Below are 24384 nucleotides of genomic sequence, written 5' to 3' on the forward strand. Positions count from 1 at the left end.
ATAATCAGAGGGTTAGATAGGGTGGATAGGAAGAGCCTTTTTCCTAGGATGGTGACGGCAAGCACGAGGGGGCATAGCTTTAAACTGAGGGGTGAAAGATATAGGACAGATGTCTGAGGTAGTTTCTTTACTCAGAGAGTAGTAAGGGAATGGAACGCTTTGCCTGCAACGGTAGTAGATTCGCCAACTTTAGGTACATTTAAGGTGTCATTGGATAAGCATATGGACGTACATGGAATAGTGTAGGTTAGATGGGCTTGAGATCGGTATGACAGGTTGGCACAACATCGAGGGCCGAAGGGCCTGTACTGTGCTGTAATGTTCTATGTTCTATTTTCTAACTCTTTGATGTTATATGCCTTAATGACCTTTTCTCAGCAGCAGTTCAGTCACTCTGCCGCAGTCTGTATCACCCTCAGGTTACAAACACGCACCAGCCCATTCCAACGCGACCGAACTTCCAAAACTCAAGTACTGCCATTCCCTGAGATCCTGTTCCCCAATTACAAATGTTCAGTTCCAGCACTGTCATCCCATTCCTCCCATGTTGGGACACCCAAGTCTGCTCTCCAGGACCAACCTTCGCTCCCAATTTCCGTAGGTCACCAAAACCTGAGAAATTAAATACCAGTCATAATCAAAAACCTTTTTCCTTCCAGCACGGAATTAGGCTCAAATAAACACTGGAAAACGGGAAATGGGCCAGTAATACATGTATGATTTGAAAGTAAATGCATGCGAGTCCTGTCTTTACTCTCTAGAGTCAAAACATCTTCAGCACAAGCCAAGCCTATTTATTCCCAAAGTTAGCGGAAACACGGCGCTTTACTCTCCAGTCATTGGCAACCTTCCCACCGGGCGCTAGGGGGAGCTTGCGCTCCCTGTCCCGCTGCGGGAGTGAGGATCATCGGAGGCAGCAGCTCTTGTCGTGTCACTCAACTCAGTGCAAACAGAGAGCGGGTGAAGTTTGCAGCTTAACCGTGTGAAAGACCTTATAATGAAGTAAGACGATCACAAAACTGCAACAAAATGAAAGTTCCTCGTTTGCTAGTGTTTGCAGTCAATGTGCTGCTATGTTGGCATTACAGTAGTGGTCAGCAGAGAGGTAAGTGAAAGTTGACAGTTATAATTAGTGAACAGTTACTGCTGAATACATGGACAACTGCGCCATCAAACTTTTCCCATCACGTTGTGGAGTATTTTTTAAAATCTAGCTTTGTGGAGAACAGCTACTTAAATATGCAACTTTGCAAACAGTTTTAAAAAGTCCACCATAACAGTGCAGTAGGGTGCATCCAATGAAGTTGTATTCAAGTTGGAAGCGACCTGTAGGCTTATTTCGAGACTTGAACAAAATTTAGAAGTGATACGTATGTTACTCATTGCCGGGATATTGAAGATAAGAAATAACTAAGCAAATTGCGGCGTGCTTTCATTAATCTGTTCTGGCTCTGATTTATATTCTCTGAGAATTGTGGAATTAGATTCTGTGCTCATCAATTTATTTGATTATTCTGATATTTCCTTGTAAATGTTTGCTGCTTGCTATTATTCCACTTTTGATGTCAGGAGAGAAATATGAACGTTACAACACTTGATTGACAGATCGAATAACTTGATTGCCGGAACCTCTGGTGTTCAAAACAATAGTGAAATCTATCACTGAAGAAACCACAGAAATTTCCTGCCGCACATTATAATACTCTGAACCATTGAAAATGCATCTATTTAATGGGAGGGAATTTATAAACTGCTGCAAATTAATCTCTTAGAACTGAATTACATGCAAACTATCAGAACAAAAACGTTGAATAAAAATATTATGAATTTCAAAGTAATCTTAAAGAGTATGGCAAAGCCAGTTAAGAAAGCCACAGTTCACAGGTATATTGGAGCATGAAAGCTATTTCACAAACTTAAATGCTTTATCTTTGCTGCTGGGTGAAACTTAGGAGAGATTAAATTGAGCGAAGTTAATAGAGTAAACACTATGTTTGAAGTTTACCGTGTTTGGCACATCTTCCTTAGGGAATTCGATTCCAATGGTGCAAATGACCCAGAGAAGTGAGTTCAAATCCTACTGTGGCAATTTGATACTTAAATGTTAAAGAATCGTTGTGACGGTACATGTGCTCATAAAGCTGTTTGTTAGCAAAACCAATGAATTTACCAATGCCCGAAGGACTGGTGTCTACAATCCTTAGTAGTTCAGCCTTACTCCCTTTCCAGACAACCTTCATGATTCTTAACAGTCCTTTGAAGTGCATCAAACCACTACAAAGAATCCATATGGCATGCAATGGTTGTCAAAGTTTTGTTTCATTTTTGCACGGAATGTGGGAATCACTGTCATTTGTTGCTGATTCCTGTACGCCGCCGTTTCACTGGGACGTTAGTTCAGAATCAGTCACAATGTGGGTCTGGAGTCACATGTAGACCAAACCAGCTAAGAGCAGCAGATTTTATTAGCTAAAGGATGTCAGTTAACCAGATAGATTTTTAAATGGCAAAAAAATTACATGGTTACTATCAGATTATATTTTAATTTCTGATTTCGCTTAACGTAAACTTCACCATATCCCAGATTTGAACAACAGTCTTTAGATGATTAGTGCAGCAACATTACTACTATGCTGCCACTTTCCCATGATAACTTGTGTCAACTTCTAGATTACAAGAAGTTATTTGTTACTTAGACTGTTCTTGTCAGTGGCATCAACCTGAGAATTAGGAATTTTTAATATGAATATCACATTTTCTTCTGAAGGAATTACAAATTATTTTAGAATATATATATTTGTTTTGCATCAAATATTTCTAACCACTTATTTCAAATCTACAAAGCGTTCTGAGGAAGAGTCACTTGACCTGAAACATTAACACTGATTTCAGTCCACGGATGCTGCCAGACTGGCTGAGCTTTTCCACCAATTTCAATTTTTGTTTCTGATTTACAGCATCTGCAGTTTTTTCGGATTTTATTTGAATGTAAGATGGGCTAAAATCAAACATCAAAACAAATATATTTCATAATTTCAATGGAAGAATATGTCAAAATGTCTTGACCATCATAAATGAACATTATTACACAAAATAAACATATAACTTTTTTTCGGTTTGTCAGGCACATATTTGTCCAACTAATACCTTAATTATAGTGAATCAAAGTTGAAAGAAACTGATTGATTGTCTTTTTATTAATACTCTTGACATTTTTACAGTTTGTTGAGGGCATTTTTATAAAATGTGGCTCATCTTGAGAAAGAAATAACTCTGGATGTATACACAAACACAGAACATGGAAAATTTCTTGTGTGTATGTACAGATGCAGTGATTTATTGTTGTATAAGTTAAATGAGTAACTTCCAGAATTTTGTCCAATAAGTAAATACTTCAATCCTCTGTGAGACATGGCGTCTACACGTACATCTCTCAACAGGAATCCAAAAACAGTATTTGAGTTTTAAGAGACAGTGAGTGATTGCAGGAGTCTGTGAAAATATGCAAGCTTGTTGTGTGGAAGTAAAAATTAAGTTTTCACCAAGAGATTACTTGTGAGTAAATCAAAAGTGCATCAACAGACAATCATCTGAGAAACTTGTCAGGGAAGGCAGTTTTAAGCATACTGAAGCCAACATGAGAAAAACACATTTACAGTTAGTGATACTGAATTGAAGTAACATTAAGTTTTGCAAGATTACTAAAGTTGAGGAACATCATTAGGCCTATCTTAATTCATCCCTTCAAAGAGTGCTTAACATTCACTATTGTTACATTTTGTTGTTCAGAGTTTTTGTATTCACTGTTTCAAAGCTCAAAGTCTGTTCCACACTTTGAAGGTGAGAACAGTCAAGGCTCTGACAATTAAATGCTAAGCTCTGCTGCACAAATGTTCAACTTTGTTATAAGTCATGCCTTGCCATTTACAAACATACAAATGAGCAACACGAGTAGGCCACTCAACTCTGTGTCATTCAGTAAGCTCATGGCTGATCTAATTTTAGCCTCAACTCGACATTCTTGTACATCCCTGATAATTTTACATCCCCTTGGTTGTCAAAAATCTACCTACTTTGGCCTTCAAATAGTTAAAGATTCTGCATCAGTGGCCTTTTGAGGACAGGAATTCCAAAGATTTTCTATCCTTGGAGAGAAAAGAATGTTTCCTCGGAGGAGCAGGAAAGTTGACGTTTCGGGTCAGGATCCTTCCTAAGAACTTTCATTTTCTGAAGAAGGGTCCTGAGCCAAAATGTCACTTTTCCTGTTCTTCTGATGCTGCCTGGCCCGCTGTGTTGCTCCAGCCCTACACTGTGTTGAATCCAACTCCAGCATCTGCAGTTCTTGCTATCTTCAAATGTTTCCTCAGCTTTGTTTTAAATGGGTGAGCCCTTAATTTTAAACTAAGGCCCTTAGCTCTGGAATCTCCCACAAGAGGAAACGTGTTTTCAACACACACCTGGTCGTGCCCCCTCTTGATCTTAATTTTTTTCAATTAAGTCACTTCTGATTCTTCCACAATCCGGAGGACACAGGCCCAAACCGCTTAGCCTTTCCTCATAAGTCAATTTGCTCATTCCAAGTATTAGGCTGTAAATCTCCTCTGAACTACTTTCCACACATTAACATCCTACTATAGAACATAGAACCCTACATCTATCTGATGAAGGAGCAGTGCTATGAAAGCTTGTGATTTTTAAATAAACCTGCTGGACAATAATGTGGTGCTGTGTGACTTCTGACACAGAATGATATAACACAGGAACAGGTCCTTCGTCTCACTATGTCTGTGCTGACCATAATGTCAATCTAAACTAATCCCATCTGCCTGCACATGGCCCATGTCCCTTTATTTTGTGCCTGTTCATTTGCCTATCTAAATGTCTCTTAAATGTTGTTGTCCTATCTACATCTACCATCTCCCATGGAAGTGCTTTTCAGGTAACTACCACCCCCTGTGTTAAAATCTTTTCTTGCATATCTCCTTCAAACTTTTCCCCTCTCACTTTAAATCCATATCCCCTTGTATTTGACATTTCTATGGTGGGAGAAAAGCTTCAACTATCCAGCCTATCCATGACTCTCTCAAAATTTTATATACTTCTATCAAGTCACCCCTCAGCCTCCGATGTTCTAGCGAAAATGATTGAAGTTTGTTCAACGTCCCCTTATAGCTGGTACACTCCAATCCAGGCAACATTCTGGTAAAGCTCTTTGCACACTGCCTAAAGTCCCCACATTCTTCCTGTAGTGCGGGGACCAGAAGTGCACACAATATTCCAAATGTGGCCTATCTGAAGTCTTATATAGCTGCAACATGACTTGCCAACTTTTAAACTCAGTGCCTTGATCAATCAAGGCAAGCATGTTGTAAACCTTCTTAACCGCCACATTCACTTGTGTTGCCGCTTTGAAAAAGCTATAGAGGTGATTCCCAAGATTCCTCCATATATCACTGGTCCTAATGGTCTTGCCATTAACTGTGAACATTCCTCCTGCATTTGACTTCCCAAAATGCATCATCTCACACTTGCCTCGTAATGAATATTGTCGCAGTACTCCAGATGTGGTCTCACCAACGTCATGTATAACTGAATCTCCCTTGTCTTGCATTCAGTTTGCCTCACAATAAAACAAAACATTCTATTAGCTTTCTTGATTATTTGCGGTATCTGCATTCTAACCTGAACTAATTTCAACATTCAAGTTTTACAGTTTTGATACTCAATGTGCTAAAGTTTCAGATTTAATAATCAGAAAATAATTGATTCCGCATGAGTTTGATTACTGTACTTTGTTTTTATTTTTTGGGAATTTCAGAAGGGCTTGTGTGTAGTATTTGACTGTTTAATTAAAGGTGGAACTCCTGGAGCAGCCAGTAACATATCTCTAAGAGGGAGTGGGCAGAAGATATGTTTGCTGATTGAGACTTGTACGTGAGATTGAGACTTATCAATGGGCAGCAATCTAAAGGGTGCAGGTTGAAACCAAATTGCAGACCTCCATGAAGTGAGGCACACACTTTCAACCCTCCCACTCCATAAAGTTTTAGGAAAATAACTGAATGGACAATTGCATGAATAACCTGTTTGAGACCTCCCCCTTCATAATTTTGAGTAATTTGTTTCTTCCATTTGGCTCTTTAAGAAGATGCGTTTAAGAGCAAAAAAAAGCCTAGTGAATGAAATAACTTGTCCAAGCTCAGAGTTGGGTTTGGATCATGTGTTATGTAGATCAAGGGTTGTTCGAGGGAATCTGATGTATTTCCAAGGTGTCATCATTAAACAGTGATTTTATTGCACATTGAAGCTTCTGCAAAAAATACAATTCATCACAAATGCTTAACAATCACTTTGGCATTTGAGATTGTGGAGAGCTGGATGAACACAGCAGGCCAAGCAGCATCAGAGGAGCAGGAAGGCTGAAGTTTCAGTCCTGCCTTCCTGCTCCTCTGATGCTGCTTGGCCTGCTGTGTTCATCCAGCTCTACACCTTGTTATCTCAGATTCTTCAGCATCTGCAGTTCCTACTATCGCTGGCATTTAAGATTGCTCGTTTTAAATGTGTATGTTGCCAGCTAGACCCGTGTATATTTCAAGATACTAATTTTTCTTGAGAAGGTGATGGCAAGCTGCCTTCTTGAATTGCTGCTGTACTTGTTGTGAAGGTACAGCCAGGTACTTGTTAAATAGAAAATGTCAGGACTTAGATCTCAGTCAGCAAAAGCACAAAGAACGATTTACAAGTTAGGGTGGAGTGACCTGAAGGGGAACTTGCAAGTGGTGGTCTTCCCAAGTTCCTGCAGTCTTTGACATTCTTGGTGGCAGAGATTGTAGGTTTGGGATGTGATGTCTAAGAAGTCTTGATGAATTGCCATAGTGCATCTTGTAGAAAGGACACAGACAGCTTGGTCCTGGATGATGCCAAATCTTTGGAATTATAGGTGCTGCACTCATCCAGACAAAATCCACTGATTTCTGATTGGTGCAAGTGGTGGATAAACATGGGGAGTGAAGTGCCACTTGTGAGAGAACCTATCTGACAAGTGTTGTTGGAAAACAAGGGTCCCGACCTGAAACATCAACTTTACTGCTGCTTTGATGCTGCCTAGCCTGCTGTGTTCCCCCAACTCCAGTGTTATCGCTGCATTTTTGTATGACTTTATTTCTTTTCTTAATTTAACAGAGGATTTAACTTATCTCAAAGGAATGTAATAAAGTTTTGAAGTGGATAAATGGCTCTGGTAAAATAGAAGAACAATTTCATATGTGTTGTCCATATGCTAATATGTCATCACATGGTTTTCCAGGTCTTTATCTGATTAAAATTGTCTTATTGGGTTTCAAGTATGCTTCCAATTAAGAGGTTTATGAAAAAACATAAACATCAACTTTTTTTTCAAAAGTATCAAACATTGTAAAATGGTTTTCATTTGCATGCTTCTGTCAGAATGTTTGAAAATTATTGCATGCAACACCTTCTTTTGAGTTGTAACAAATAAGAACCTAAAAACCAGCAGCAGGAGTAGGCCATCTGCCCTTCCAGTCTTCTCCACCATTCATTAAGATAATGGCTGGTCTTTTTGTGGCCTCAGCTCCACTTGTCCACCCTCTCAACATAACCCTTACGTCCCTTACTGTTCAAAACAATGAAGAAGCCTCACCTACTCAACTGGGCAGGGAATTCCACAGATTCACAACCCTTTGGTTGAAGACGTTCCTTCTCAATTCAGTCCTAAATTCCCCCCCACCCGACACTAATTTTGAGGCTGTACCCTCTTGTTTTAGTTTCACCGACCAGCGGAAACATCCTCCCTGCTTCAATCTTTTTGTTTTCCTTCATAATTTTATATGTTTCTGTAAGATACCCCTTCATTCCTCCAAATTCCAATGAACATGATCCCAGCCTATTCAGCCCTTCCTGATAAGGCAACCCTCGCAACTCTGGAATCGACTTAGTGAAACTCCTCTGCACCCCCTCCAGTGCTAACACATCCTTTCTCAAGACACCAAAACTGTACACAGTACTCCAGGTGTGACCTCACCAGCACCCTCTACAGCTGTCATATAGCCTCCCTGCACTTAAACTCAATCCCTCTACCAAGGAAGGGCAAAATTCCATTTGGCTTCTTAATTACCTTTTGCACCTGCAAACCAACCTTCTGTGATTCATGCACAAGGACACCCAGATCCCTCTGCATAGCAGCATGCTGAAATTTTTTTTGCCATTCAAATAATAGTCCTTTTTACTGTTATTCCTACCAAAATGGATGACTTCACATTTATCAACATTGTACTCCATCTGCCAGACATTTGCCTACCCACTTAAACTGTCTATATCGCTCTGCAAACTTTCAGAGTCCTCTGCCCACTTTGCCCTACCCCTCATCATAGTGCCATCTGTGAACTTTGACACACTACATGTGGTTTCCAACTCTAAATCATCTATATAAATTGTAAACATGTGTGGTCCCGATACTGATCCCTGATCCCCCAACCAGAAAAACACTCATTTATCCCCACTCATTGCTTCCTGTTAGTTAACCAATCCTCGATCCATGCTGATACTTTACCCATAATGCCTCGGACCTTTATCTTATGCAGCACCTTTGGAGCAGCACCTTGTCGAATGTCTTCTGGAAATCTAGAAACACCACATCTACTGGGTCCCCGTTGTCCACCGCTGTCATAATGTCTTCATAGAATGTTCCCATGCAGCGTGTGCCGAATGAGACAATTTCTACATAGACATCTTGCTGTTTCTTCCTTGATGATAGATTCAAGCATTTTCCGCACTACAGAAGTTAAGCTAACTGACCTATAATTCCACATCTTTTGTCCACCTCCTTTTTAAAACAGTGGCGTCACATGTGCTGTTTTCCAATCTGCTGGAACTGCCCTAGAGTCTAGCAAATTTTGGAAAATTACCACGAGTGCATTTGCTCTTTCTTCAGCCATTTCATTTAGTACCCTGGGATGCATTCCATTAAGGCCAGGAGACTTGACTACCTTTAGCGCCATTTACTTGACCAACACTGCCTCTTCATGGTAATGATCATGTCGAGTCCTCACCTGCCTTAATCTCTTTGTCATCAGTTACTGGCAAGTTATTCGTATCCTCCACTGTGAAGACCAACACAAAATACGTGTTTAGTGCTTCAGCTATTTCCTCATTTCCCATTATTAAAACCCCCTTTTCATCCTCTAAAGGACTGATGTTTACCACAGCCACTCTTTTTCCATGAATATATTATTATATATTCGTGGAAACTTTTGCTCTCTGTCTTTACATTCTGACCTAGTTTACTCTCATAATCTCTCTTTTCTTTATAGGTTTTTTGTGGCTTTCTGCTGACCTTTAAAGTTTTTCCAATCTTGTAGTTTCCTACTGTCTTTGCCATTTTCTATGCATTAGCTTTCAAACTGATAGCCTCCTTTTTTGACATCCATTGCTGATTACCCTTTTTCGACAGTTTTTCCTTTTCACTGGTATACACTTCTGCTCAGGACATTGAAAAATTGCTTTGGAAGTCCTCCTCTATTCCTCAACTGTCCAACCATAAAATCTTTGCTTCCAGTCTACTTTAGCCAACTCCTCCCTCATCCTATTGTAGTCTCTTTTGTTTAGGCACAGGACCCTGATATTGGGTTTTATCTTCTCACTTTCCATCTGTGTTCTAAATTCAACTATACGGTGATCACTCCTTCTAAGAGGATCTTCAGTATGAGATCATTAATTATCCCTGTCTCATTACACAGGATCAGATCTAGGATATCTTGCTCCCTTGTTGGTTCCATTACATACTGTTCATGAAAACTACAGTAGATACATTCAATGAACTCATCTTCAAGACTGCCTTGACTGACCTGGTTTGACCAATCAACATTAAAATGATCCATGATAATTCTTCTACCAGGTTGTTGACTTGCTCGCTGAGCTGGCTTGTTTTCATTCAGACGTTTCATCACCATGCTAGATAACAGCATCAGTGAGGTCTCTAATGAAGTGATGTTGTTCTACTCTGCTTAGAATTTATGCTGTCTAGTCTGTTATGGAAAGTTGTGTCATTTCCGACCACCAGGAATTATGGTAGCACACAAGCCCACAGCCGCTCTACAACAAACGCTCACAGGGATTAAAGACCTCATACCCATGACATGTAGAACCAATGTAGTTTACAAAAAACCATGCAAGGACTGTCATAAACATGACAGCGGACAGATAGGAAGGAAACCAGCCACCAGCTAGCTGCAGAATAACACAACAAACTTACCCTAATGTCTGTACAATCAGACAATGGATGCCATCAGTTTAACTGGGACAAAGTAACCGTAGTAGCCCAAGCCAAACATAGGCATGAATGGGAATTCCTAGAGGCATGGTTCTCAACCTGTAATGCAATCAACAAACATATAGAATTGGACCCCATATGCAAGCCCATATGTAACAGAAATGACACAACTCACATAACAAGACTGGACTATAAATTGCAAGCAGAGTAGAGCAACATGGCTTCATCGGAGGCCTCACCTCTGATGAAATGTCTGAATGAAAACAAGCCAGCTTGGCGAGCAAGTCAAAAACCTCACCCACAACCCTAAATACAAATCTTTGCAAAAATCTTAAATTGCTGTACCATTTTTATATTTATAGTTATTGTCAAAACATATTAACATTTATCTACGAGATAGAACAAAGCATAGATATTAAGCACCGATTAGATTGTGCCTAAGATAGATGCAGAATAAAAAACTTTATTTATTTAAAGAATGCAACTGTCTTGACTTTGTTGCCCAAATACAAATTATTCATTTATTATGACAGCCATGGTTGTATTTCTTGGAGTAAGACTAGCCTAAATTATGAGTAGGTTTGCATAATAAACTGAAACCCACTGAAAACTAGATTGAACTGATTCACTTCAGACCCTTACAGTGAATAAGATTAAAGTCTTCTCCTTCTGTCAGTTGGAATCCATCACAGAGATGAAAGAATTTTTTTTGCAACCTGCTAGAGTCTCAAGTCACTCCTGCTAATTTAAGACTCTATAACTGTAGTCAGCCTTAGCATTTGTCTTGTCCAGTTGTAGCATCCAGGCCTCTATATCAGAAGATTGTGGGTTCAGGATCAGTGCAAAATTTGAAAATGCAATATGGGCTGACTCTCAAATGCACTCCTGAGGGTATAGTACATTTTGAGTAAAATGTTAACAATTCTAATGCAAACTTTTTGAAGAGCTGTTGGAACATCTCCCAACGACTTGGCCGCCTCTCAGTGCTCTGGACACCCTTCATCCCCAACTGTCATCACAAAAACGGCATAGCTAGTTCATCATCTCAATGCTGTTACAAAAGCTGTTTATTTTCAGTGGCAGTTGTGCATGTCTAAAAACAACAGTGACAATATTTCACAAGCACTTTATTGGCTGTGTAGTCCTTGGAGTATTTACAGGATATGGAAGTTGATGTATAAGTGCAAATCATTCTTTCTGAGCATAAATTACATGACCTTTCTGCAGGCTTAACAAATGGATAAATACATTCTCCTTCATACATTCCTTTCTGTCTCATATGAAGGCATTTGCAAGTTTTTCAAATCTTATTTCCATACCAGAAATGGGTTTTAGAATGAAATATAAGAGAAGATACTCCATTCCACTACTTAGAAGAAAAGCAGCAGTGTCATGGGAATATCATCTGCACCAGGTTAAATCATTTCTCCTGTCGCATTAGAGAACCAATGATATCCGGCTCCTGATCTATTGAGTGAACGTGTCAGATTTTGCTGTTACTTTTGGTGCAAGTTTCCCCGTCTGCAAATCCTCCTAATACATTGACTTAGTCACAGGTTCCAGCCCCTGGGCCTGGCAACCAGTTACATGACTTGCCCTTCCAATGACCCTCTGGCCTCTGAACTCCTCTTCCTGTTGGTTCCCCAGACTCTCAGTAATCACTTGCCAAGACTACCAGATGGAGAGTTTGGAGCTCAGTAAGAAAATAAAATGATGCAATTGATCTGAATTGGAAAAAAAACAATTAGGGAACAGAAAAATTGGTGAACTTTTCCTGATAGCTTGTGAAAACTGCACAGCACTATGCTAAATATGAATTAAATTTGATGCCTCTTTTTGTGACATAGCAGATTTTTAAAAATTCATTTGTGGGATGTGGGCATTGCTTATTCCCATCCCTAGTTGCCTTTGAGAAGTTGGTGGATAGGCTCATTCTTGAACCGTTGTAATCCATGTGATTTACTTTAACCCACAATGTCATTAGGGAGGGAGTGCAAGGTTCTTGACCCAGCAGCACCCAAGGAATATATTTCCAAGTCAAGATGGTGATTAGTTTTGAGGGGAGCTTGCATGTGGTGGTGTTCCAACACCTGCTACCGTTGTCCTTCTAGATGGAAGTGGCTGTGAGCTCGGAAGGTGCTGACTAAGGGGCTTTGCTGAATTTTCGTAGTGCATCTTATTAGCTGATACACTCTTCTGCTACTGAGTGTCATGGTCAAGGGAATGGATGTTTATAAATGTGCTGTCATCATTTGGGCTGTGATGGCCTGGATGGTGTCACGCTTCTTGACTGTTGTTGGGGCCACACTCATCCAGGCAAGTGGGGAGTATTCCATCACACTCCTGACTTGTGCCCTGTAGATGGTGGACTTTGCATGCCCTTTGGCCATTTGAGTGCATTAGGTTCGCTGATAGTGATACGTAACTAAATAGGCAATTAGAAACCATATGATAACTCTAATAAAAACTCCAGAAATTAACTAAACAGCTGCTTTATATGGAGTTTCTGATTTCAGGGAAAAACAGGACAATTAGAACATGTAGAAATGTAAAGTTTCAAGTTAAGACAGATAACATGAGGGAGACTCAGGTTACTCTTTACAGAAGTGGAAATGCATAAAGTTCAAATTGAATAAAAGATATCAGTGAAACAAAGCTTTTTATGACAATTCCGCAGTTTATTGGCCACCTTTAGTCATATGAGGTATTTTCAAGTTTTTTAGAAAACATAATGAAAAGGCTTCAATCCACCACATGATTTAAACTTTCATTCATCAGACTATTATGCCAGGCCACAAGATTATTAGTCCAGTCTCATTACTGCTACATTTATAAAGATAAGTCTCTAGCTAAATCATAAGGAGATTTGCAGAGCATTCTCAAGGTGGAATTTTTTTTCTTCCTTTTAGGATAAGAATACACTCGTACTAAGTAACATAGATGTGCATCCATCAAAACAATTATACCACTACTTTCACTTTAAAAAACAAATCTCTCAGACTTCATAGCTGCAGTTTGCTTATGGAATTTAAATTTCATGTAAGTAGTATCAGTGTAGAATATCTGCTTATATGAAAATATGTAACTGAAGATAAAGGAAGAACTGGAAGGAAGATTTGTTCAATGCTCTTATGTTCTGTTTCCTACAGTTGCGACAGAGGATTCTATTAGTTCCTTACCATGATCCCTTTGCTTTTCGATCTCCTTTTGTGCCACAGTTTGCTGTACTTAATCTTCCAGGAATATTGATGACTGTTTTAATGGCTATATTATGTATCATACAGGAAGCAACTACATAACTGTGGGCAAATATTTTGCAGGTGGAGTAAAACAAACTTATCTGCTTTGCCAGGAAGAATCAGAAAGTATGGCAACAGAATGCAGAATTCCACCGTTGAAAGATCAGGCTGTCCTGGTACATGAATCACAGCCTGTTGGTGAGCAGGTGTTGTAAGTGACTAATATGTCAAGTTGTTGGCCTTTATTCCAAGAGGAATCGTGTGAAAGTAGGGAAGTGTTTCTGTAGCTGAACAGGGGTTTAGTTAGACTGCATCTGAAGTACAGTGTACAGTTTTGGTCTTGAGAAAGGATATAGTTACATTGAAGCAGTTCAGGGAATGCTTGCTAATTCCTGGGATGGAAAAGTTGATGAGGAGATGTTTATCAGGCTGTGTCAATACACATTGAAGTTAGAAGAATATGAGGTGATGTTATTGAAACAAGTAAGATCTTGAGGGGATTTCTCAGAATGCTCTGACGATGTTTACCCTTGTGCAGCAAGATTCTAGGACAAGTAAGGAAAAATTGGTGATCTCCCAATCAGACTGAAATACAGAGAGTTTATTTTCTCTGGAGGGTGGTTAGTTTGTAGACTTCATTTTCCTAGAAAACATTGGAGGCAGGGCCATTAATGTATTCAAGGCCAAATGAGGTAAATTTTTAGTCACGACGGGGTGAAGGGTAATGAGGGACTGACTGGAAACTGGAGTTGAGGCTAGAATTTGTTTAACCATGATCTGAATGAAAGGTAATGATCACGTTCAAAAGGCTGGATGGCCAAATCTTGCTCCTAGTTCTTTTGTATTCTATTTTATGAACTTTGGAGACATGCTAGAGTATCAAGGGGTCATCCGATCGTGGCAAACCTTGTATCAGTGTCGGATCTGCCTAGATCATGCCACAGTTGAATATTTTACTGTTATTTTGTTAAAGGAAATGAAGAGAAACTGGTGTATTTGTATAACACTCCATTTTGGTCTGACGTGTCCTCTCTGTAAAATTAATTGATACTTTGTTTTATTCTTAATCATGTCTGGGAGAGTTTTTCAGTCCCTTTTCCAACAAGATTTTATGGCACGTAAAAAAATTCACTGTATTTAGTAGATGAGAAGAAGTCTGTTGCATTCCCCAGATGACACTGTTGTTTGACTGCATATATTGCTACTCAGACAAACCTCTTAAAAAAGGTTTCTCTTTCACAGGGAATCCTCGCAAACATCCAATTCTATGTTCTGTCATGAAAATAAGTGAATTTGTTTTGTAAGATGAAGGAGTGTGCATAGCACTTGAACTAACAATGTACTGTAACAATTTATAATGAGGAGTAACAGTGGGAAAACCTACTGCCACACTGAACTTATAAAATGTATAAATATAAATTGTGAGGTTATTGACGCGCTCGCTGATCTGGCTTGTTTTCGTTCAGACATTTCGTCACCGTGCTAGGTAATATCATCAGTGAGGCCTCTGATGAAGCGATGTTGTTCCACTCTGCTTGGAATTTATAGTCCAGTCTTGTTATGTGAGTTGTGCCATTTCTGTTCTATATGGGTTTATATATGGGGTCCAATTCTATATGTTTGTTAATTGCATTATGGGTTGAGAACTATGCTTCTAGGAATTCCTGTGCATGACTCTGTTTGGCTTGGGCTACTCTGGTTAAGTTGTCCTAGTTAAACTGATGGCCTTCATTTTTCAAGTGTACTGATATTAGTGAAAGTTTATCGTGTTGTTTTGCTGCTAGCTGATGTTCGTGTATTCTGATGGTAGTTTCCTTCCTGTCTGTCCAATGTAATGCTTGTGGCAGTCGTTGCATGGTATTCTAGAAACCACTTTGGTTCTGCATGTTGTGGGAATAGCGTCTTTAATCCTTAAGTGTTTGTCATCGGCTGAAGAGGCTTGTGTGCCACCTTGATTCTGAGTAGTCGTAGGAGTCTCGTCAGTTCTGATATGTTCTTGATGTAGGACAGTGTGATCAGTATGTTACGGCATACTGTGTCCTCTTGTTCTTGTCTATTTAGTAGGGAGCTGTGGATGAAGAAGCAGGGATATCCGTTCATAGTGAAGATTTTGTATAGGTGCTCTTCCTTTTTCCTGCATAGTTCTGGCGTGTTTCAGGAGTGGTGGCCTATTTAAATAGTGTCCTAACACAGCTTTGTTTATGGACTTTGGGGTGGTTGCTGTGGAAGTTGAGAATTTGGTCAGTGTGGATTGCTTTCCTCAATGCCGAGGTTTGGAACTCTCCATTGGTCATACGTTCAATCCTGACATCCAGAAACAAAAGCTAATTGATGTTTTCTTCTTCTCTCGTGAATTTAATCCCATTGAATACATTGTTGATGAAGTGGTGCGTCTCTTCTAGTTTGATGCATTTAGTGACACGAGAAGAGACGCACCACCTCATCAACAATGTTGTCGCAAAACCAGAAATGATGCATCTCCCAACAGTGGTTCACTGGTGACCTCACTGATGATGTTACCTAGCACGGTGATGAAATGTCTGAATGAAAACAAGCCAACTTGGTGAGCAAGTCAACAACCTTGTCTGCAACCCAAACTACAAATCTTTGCTGAACCATTAATATAAACTGCATATGCATTACATATTCTGCAATTTTTGTCACTTGAAATTAGTATGTATATGTAATGTTCATAAGAATATTTAGAATAATGTTGCTCCGTCGTGTCTTAAACATAAAATTTGTTCGTAATTTTACTTTTTGCATTTTATGGATGTGAGTTTGCTCGCTGAGCTGGAAGGTCAGTTTTCGACGTTTCGTCACCATTCTAGGTAACATCATCAGTGAGCCTCCGATGAAGTGCTGGTGTTATGTCCCGCTTTCTAACGTTCCAGCTCAGTGAGCAAACTCACATCCAGAACCTCAACCTGAGCTACAAATCTTCTCAAAACTCGTTTTGCATTTTATGTCAGGTTAAAAGGTTAAGAGAAGGGATTAGTGTTGTTGGAAACGAATAGATCTTAACAGACACCATGGCTTTTTTATACATTAAAATGACATGAACATTGGAATGCAAGTAAAAAATCATAATTTGTTTGTGATTCCAAATCTGATGGTGTGGCTGACAGTGAGGATGATACAAATCGATTTGAAAAGAATGAGCAGAAATTTGTCACAAAGATATATGATTTGATGCACTTAAGCACAAGGAACATAGAGCAGCAATTTGACAAAATGGCACTAAAGTAAAAAATGTATATTGACTGCAGGACCTGGGGGTTGAAAGTGACAGGATATATTGAGACAGTAGCTCAACAAGAACTGGGTCTTAATGTTTCACAAATTGACTTACAAAGCAAGTAACCTTTGCTGAACCTTTATAAAGTTCTGGTCAGGTCTCAACTAGTGTGTTGAATCCAGTTCTGGTCATCACACCTGAGAAAACATGTGAAATCTACTGAGAGTGTGTAGATGATATTTACAGGAATTATTGCAGCTGCAAGATTAGTTTGGTAAAGCTGGGATTCGTAGGTAGGTGTACATATACGTGGATGAACAAGTGCTTCCTGTCTTACATTCCAAAGTCTCGAAAATTCTTTCTGAAACTGTTTGTGCACAGAAAATATTCAAGGCTCACAGCTCTCACTTGCAACTGCAGTCCTCCCGGACTCAAGAGTCCTAAGTGCCTTCCCCAGCTGTCATGACAAAGCTGACATCCAAACTCCCGGACTCCTCTGAACATTCCAGAGCCATCACCCACCCTTAGACATTCACCCACCTGACACCTTGTCCACTTTGCCCACCTGGCACACTCCCCCATTGCTTACCCATAAGCTCATAGCTTTCCTCAGTCATTGTCAAAGAGTGGCTGCTGGACCTTTAACTCCTGAAAAATGGCAACAAGTACCATACAATTATTCCGATAACCTTCGTGCTGTAGTCATACGACTATCTTGAAATATTCCTTGATAACAAGGTGAGGAGCTGGATGAACACAGCAGGCCAAGCAGCATCTTAGGGGCAGGAAAGCTGATGCTTCTGATGTAGGGTCTCGGCTCGAATCGTCAGCTTTCCTGCTCCTAAGATGTTGCTTGGCCTGCTGTGTTCATCCAGCTCCACACCTTGTTATCTCGGATTCTCTAGCATCTGCAGTTCCTGTTAACTTTGAAAAAATCCTTCTTTGTTTTAGATTTCTTCAACTTAGTTGTCTCATTTTAGCTTGCCCAACCCCTTTATTAATCTTGCTTTCTAAAGAGCTACATACAATTTAGTGTTGCTGCTAAAGACATTTCTTTCAAACTACAGAAATCATGTCTCTGGAAATGATTGTTGCAAACTTGTCCCATTTTGATTGTATTGTCTTACCAAATGGAAAGGTCTCATATCCTGGGCTCATGAATAGTCTATTAACTTATAAAGGTGTTTTGATGATGAAAATTGTGGCTTAATATGTGATCAGATTTTGCTGAAATAAAGTACTTTCTTTGGGATTAGCACATCCAAGGAATGTAGTGGAATACTCAGGCATCCTGGAAACCACATCTCGTTCGCTTGTAAATACTCCTGACAGTTCTGAAGTTTAACCGCAGGAGTTTAGTGGTGAAAGATGAATGATTTAACTGAATAGGTGTATACGAAGTGTGCGAATTGATATCTTCTACCATCACTTGACTTGTGTATTCAAGGAGACACTTTATTATGTCTATATCGGCTTTTGTTTTACCCCTCAGCTCCAGTTCCAATGTTCTGTGGAATATAAGAAGGCATCATTTGGGCAATTTGTGAAAACTGTCCGTTGTAACTGACATCTTTACAAAAATGTCTTTTGGGCTTTTAAATGTTGGTTTCTTTTGGTTGAGTGAATTGAAGTTCTTCTTGGAGTGAAGGGGAATGAGGGAAGATTTGATGAAAATGCTCAATACAATGACAGATTCAAGAGAACAAGAGAACAAGACGTTCCCATTAATTGACTGTGTGTGTACTGAGGACGCATATCTAAGACTTTTGGAAAGAGCTGCGTGATGTGAAGAAGATGTATTTTATGTAATGAGTTGTAATGACCTGAAACACTCTGCCAATGAGGGTGTTGAAGGCAGAAGTAATTTCAAACAGAAATTGAATGAACAATTGAGTGAAATAATTGAGTGGTCATAAGGACGGTGGGAGGCGGCAGGTGGTTCAAGAATGGGATTATTTGGATTGCTCGGCAAAGATTAGGCATGGACCAAATGGTCTAATTCTATCATGACTCTTTGAGAACAGTGTTTAATATCCCCCTGCCTCAAAGGGTTGGAGGGGGCATTTGATCAGACAGGAGGGCATGGAGTGGGACACCTTGATTAAATCTAGGGCAAATAGCCTTGCAGGCAGCCTTTAAGAGGGCAATTAATGTGGGGAACTCGCCCTGAGGAGAGAGAGAGACGAACAAACCCTGGGTTTCCTTGCGGTTTATTGGGTGGGCGTTCACTTGTTCAAATGCACATAGGACCTTGTTGAGGGACACAGCAATAGGAAGAGGGTCTGACTGAGAATAAACCTTTCTGTAGATGCTGCGATCCTGCCCATCTTGTTGACAAACCACACTCTGTTCTTGGTCCACTTTCCCTAAACATCCAGCAATGATTCCTGCTGAAGGCACAAGTATGTTACAGCAGTTGCCACCACTTCCTGTGGGGCTGCTGATAATGAAGAGCTGCCACCATCTAACTGGTAGTGAGGGTAGGATTTCTGATCTAATGCAACATGTCCTGAAAGCGAACATCCTTATTGGAGCTGTGTATTGGAGCTGAATAAGGGAGCAAATCACTTCAGGAGCTCCTAGATGTCAGGTTGTTAGCGGGGAGGAGAGGTTGCCATTATGTAATGTTTGGCCTCAGCACACTCATTAAATTCATTTGCTCAGAATTTCATGATAGTGGAGCTATAATCCACTAACTTATAACTTGTTCCGCTGTATTCAAGCTGTAAAACGTTTTTTTTGGAGAGTTGAATAATTCATTGTCATAATTCTGTGTATTTCTAAAAGCAATTAGAATTGCTTATTTGTGTGGCGATTGAATCCTGGCAATATTTAGTCTAAATGCCTTATTGTGTGTGGTAACTTCTATGTATGTGCAATTGTAAATGAGAAGGCTAAATTGCCTCAGTATGTGGGCTACACTCTGGGTGGGCAAATTCATAAATATGTTGATTTAGTGGTTCTATAAATATTTTCGACTCCCATTCACTAAATCCCAATTTGAAAAGTTGTACTTTTCAACATTCCTCGATGCTCACCCCATATGTAAATTCATCAAGGGGTCATTTTACAATTTCAGATACTTTACAGCCAAATAGTATGGTTTATGTCCAAGCCAACTGATTGTGTTGCTGTTCTAGAGGAAGTTTGTTCAGCAGCAGACATTTCATGTTTGTAATGACTGATCTTTTACAGTTCTGTTATTTGCGATGCCATGTTGATAGCTTTCCCGAAAATTCAGCTCTTCTAATAATTTGTCACTATTTGAAGTTTAATATTTTGAAAGGCAATGGAACATCTGGTCTAATTCTGCTAGCAGCTTGTAAAACATTTTGTCTATCAGTGTCAGTTCCTTTAAGAACATGCTGCCACTGAAGTGTGCAAACAATTTTGAGCAAGGTTTACAGAATCATGAGGGGTATAGACAGGGTGGATAGCAAAAAGCTTTTTCCCAGAGTGGGGGACTCAATTACTAGGGGTCATGAGATCAAAGTGAGAGGAGGAAAGTTTAAGGGAGATATGCGTGGAAAGTTCTTTACGCAGAGGGTGGTGGGTGCCTGGAACGCGTTGCCAGCGGAGGTGGTAGACGCAGACACGTTAGCGCCTTTTAAGATATATTTGGACAGGTACATGGATGGGCAGGGAGCAAATAGACACAGACTGTTAGAAAATAGATGACAGGTTAGACAGAGGATCTTGATCAGCGCAGGCTTGGAGGGCCGAAGGGCCTGTTCCTGTGCTGTAGGTTTCTTTATTTCTTTGTTTCTTTGTTTTGATTATAAATATCAGAAAGTGCATTCTGCATTCATCTAACTAAATGCATGTCTTATTACTGGATGAACTCCGACCATCTCATTTTAAATATGCAGCATTGTTGTTATCATTCGTCATAAATGAACTTGGTGGTATTGGTGACACAAGCTGTTACTTGCTGAGCAAATTTTCTGTACATCTAAATTACGACACAGTGAGCACATAACAACGTCAAGATATGCAAATCTGTTAACAATTTCTTTCACCTGATTATTTCCTCCCTCAATTTCCCTGCTTTCTCCTTTGCTGAAGAATGTAGCTAGTGCTGGATTATAGTGTATACAAGCAATAATAACAGCATGGCAAGTTTAGACAAAGCATATTGCTGGATTATTCACTCATTCAGGCCATAACAATAACTCAATATGTATATGTGCAAATGTAACAGGAGTTGCTGATTAATAATCAGAAGTAAGGACCATGTTTTTCCCTAGCTGTGGGATCCTGAAGCTAACTAGAGTGGCTGTTTTGCCCATTAATTTGACACAGGTGAGGGACAAAACCCAGGACACTATAATTTTTAAATCTGTGTTATGTCAAGCCATAAATATAACGACTGAACTGGAGAGGGTGCCTGAATACTTCAGTAGTTTAGTCTTGTTTGAACTAATGGCTCATCCAAATATTGGCAGCTTTTTTGACGTGGTTTAAAACACAATTAAATAGCTGCATCCACAATGCCTGTCATAAATGTACGAACACTGAATATAATTGAACAAAAGCTTTAGGGTGCCAATTTAACATCACTCATGAAATATTTTATCTTCATTACCACACAGTGCAAGAAAGGTTGCATGCCACATATGATATTTCCATAGTACCAGCTGTTCAGGATATGGTGTTTCATGCAGCACATGAGTGTGTTTATTTTTTGTTTAAAGTAAAGGAAATTGAAATTGAAATGACTTACCATGAATGTAAAGTCAAAAAATTCCACAGTTTTGAAACAAATTGAAAAAAAAAATTACAACACAAGAGTCAGCAAAGCAAGCAATCAACATTATCTTTCTTGTATTTGAGCATCCAGCACTAATGGGGAAAACTGTGGGTAAATACACTGCAGACTGCAATTAAAAATGGCAGATCCGAATCACAGCAGATCCCCATCATTTTCTCAGCAACCCACCCAGCCGTTAGTGAATAATGAGTTACAAAAATTCATGAGGATTATTTCTGCCTCAAGGAGAAAGTCGACTTTTCCCTTTCAAAGATATAGACTCTGAATTACTTCAAAAGCTGTTCCATCTACCACCTACATGATGCGCTGCAGAAACTCTACAAAACTGTTTTGACAGCCTCTGTCACCTAGAAGGATAAGGGCAGCAGATGGATGGAATACTACCATCAATTTCCCTTCCATGCCACACACCACCCTGATGCGAAACTGTATCACCATTCTGTTACCATTGGGCAAACATCACAGTGGGTGTACCTACCCATAACAAATTCCACTGGTTGAAGAAGGCAACTCACCACGCCTTCTCAAAGATGATTAAAGCTGGTAATAAATGCTGGCCTGGCCACCTATGCCAAATCCTGTGAATGATTAAGAAAATGTGTCAGATTCCCTCAGGGGCTGATCAGCTTGCTGTTTCTCAGTCTCTTCTCCTGAGACTGTGTTCCATGGATTCACGGGGCTGCCTATCAGTGTCTAATTACTGGCACAATTCCAAATTTTTACCTTCTGTTCGAAGAATCAGCATGTAGCCATGCACAAGGTTGAGGTCATGATAGAGCTAACCGTCCAGGATGTCTGCCAATTTGTATATGATTGATGTGGAAGAACCAAATTGATATTTCCAAGCTGGAATATCAAGACTAATACTCATTCAGAAAGCAAGAAAAACAACATAAAGACAATGGGAGTAGTTGATCGGGAGATATTACTTTAGTGCTGACAATACAAATGAAATTCAGTTTCATTATTCGTACATTGGCAGCAATATCTGTTATCTCAGAAATAGGGCACATGAAGTTCCTAAATCATTCTCTAATGCAAAACTGTGTGAAGTTGACTTGTTATTGCAAAAGCTGTATTCCAGTGTTAAATCAACTTTGTGTTAGGGTACGGTATGGTAATTCTTCAATTTACTTGCCATTGAAATTAGTAGGAGAGAACAGAGTCTCCCTCATGCAAAGAAATTGGCTTCAAAAGAAGCTGTTAAATTAAGCCAAGTTATTTACAATAGGGACCAGTGAGAGTATGCCTGACATTGCGGTGTTTTAGCTTTTCCTGAAAGTGGTCAATGAGCAAACAGGATGAAATGAAAAAAAAAATTAGACATCACAAAGTTGAAGTTAAGACAAAGGACAATAGGCAGCTCACATTTTAAGAGGCAAGACCAGTGTCTTATGCACAGTTTGAAGCAGTAAGTAGAGAATTGGATGGACTGGAAAGAAAAGCAGCAGTGACTGGATTGCACTCTTTGTGGCACTTTAAAAGAAAATGAGTCCGTTCATTATCATGGAGCTTATAGAAAAATGGTAAATGTAGGATTGAAAGTGAATCTTATCGCTGCCTAACGGTGAAGATTGTTTTCGAAGTTAGCCAGTGGATAGGTGTTTGATAAGATAGATTTGTCAAATGCATGCTTACAATTATAATTTGTTGACAAGAACAAGGAATTACTTACCATTCATGCAACAGTTTTAAAAGTGATATTTGAGATTTCTACTGAATGCCCAGTTTCTAGACCAAATATTAAGATGAAAGGAATGCCCACATTGTTGGATGGCATTTATAGTAGCAGTAAGACACAAAAAAGCATGTTGTGAGCTGGAACAATGTCCCAGAGCATGGCATCAAAGCTAAAAAGCACAAGTATTGCTTCATGATAATCACTGCGGTATAAACTGGGTTACCAAATCATTTGGGAAGGTATCCACCCAGTACAGGAGAGAATTTGCGGGACATTGAAAGCAGAGAGAATGAAGAACTTAATTAATTCACAGGGACAGTTGCGTAGTATTTTAAATTCAATTCTCTTAGCTAATGTATTTGTTTCCATATATTGACTATTTAAAACATAGAATAGCTTGCAAGAGGCCTGAATGTCAGTAAGCATTTGATGAAGTGAGGAAAGCACACGTAGCGATGCTGTTTTGACCCTCTAGCAAATGGAACATAATGTGGGAAAATGTGAAATTTTCCGTTTTGGCAAGGAGTATTAAAAAAAAGCATATTGTCCAAATGATGAGAGATTGCAGTGCTCTAAGGTGCAGAGGGATCTGGGATCTTAATCCATCAAATGTTCCCTGCATTGGAACATCTAATAATTAGATAATTAGATATACTAATAATTAGAGAAGTTAATAGAAATACTATTACTTATTTCAAGAGAACTTGAATACAAAAGTGAGGAAGCTATGCATCATTGTACAGGGCACTGACGAGACCATATCCGGAGTACCAGTATCCAATGAACGATATAAATGCATTCAAAGCATTTCTGAATACGTTTATTAGACTAATGGCTGGAAGGAGTGGATTGTATTGTGAGGCAGAATTGGACAGGCTGCGTTTGTATCTACTGGAGTTTAGAAGAGTAAGGTGACGTGATTGAAACATAGAAGATCCAGAAGGCTCCTGATAGGGTGGATGTGGGGAGCTGCTCAGAAAAACAAATATTTACAAGTCAGCTTTGAGGATTCTTCTTGTAGATGAATCTGGGGTGAACAGTCACTGTTTTGAAAAAAAGCAGAATGCTATTTAAGACAAATGGGGAGTTTTCTTTCAGAAAAGACATCTGTCTTTGTAACTCTTTCTTTACAAGGTCGTGGAAGCAGAGTTGTTAAATATTGTTAAG

The 24384-nt window shown here is 39.5% G+C and overlaps 1 protein-coding gene across 3 annotated transcripts in view; it reads left to right on the top strand.

Annotated features, from left to right (window-relative positions):
• Nucleotides 1–922: 922 nt before the first annotated feature.
• lama2 (laminin, alpha 2) overlaps nt 923–24384 on the top strand; it is a 372371-nt gene continuing 348909 nt past the window's right edge. For all 3 annotated transcript variants that reach the window (XM_059645398.1, XM_059645399.1, XM_059645400.1), the window contains exon 1: nt 923–1105. In XM_059645398.1, coding sequence (XP_059501381.1) covers nt 1030–1105 — 76 coding nt within the window. In that variant the 5' untranslated portion in view covers nt 923–1029. The remainder of the gene's footprint in view (nt 1106–24384) is intronic.

The sequence above is a fragment of the Stegostoma tigrinum genome, chromosome 4 (genome assembly GCF_030684315.1).
Source record: "Stegostoma tigrinum isolate sSteTig4 chromosome 4, sSteTig4.hap1, whole genome shotgun sequence".
In the NCBI taxonomy this organism is placed as follows: Eukaryota; Metazoa; Chordata; class Chondrichthyes; order Orectolobiformes; family Stegostomatidae; genus Stegostoma; species Stegostoma tigrinum.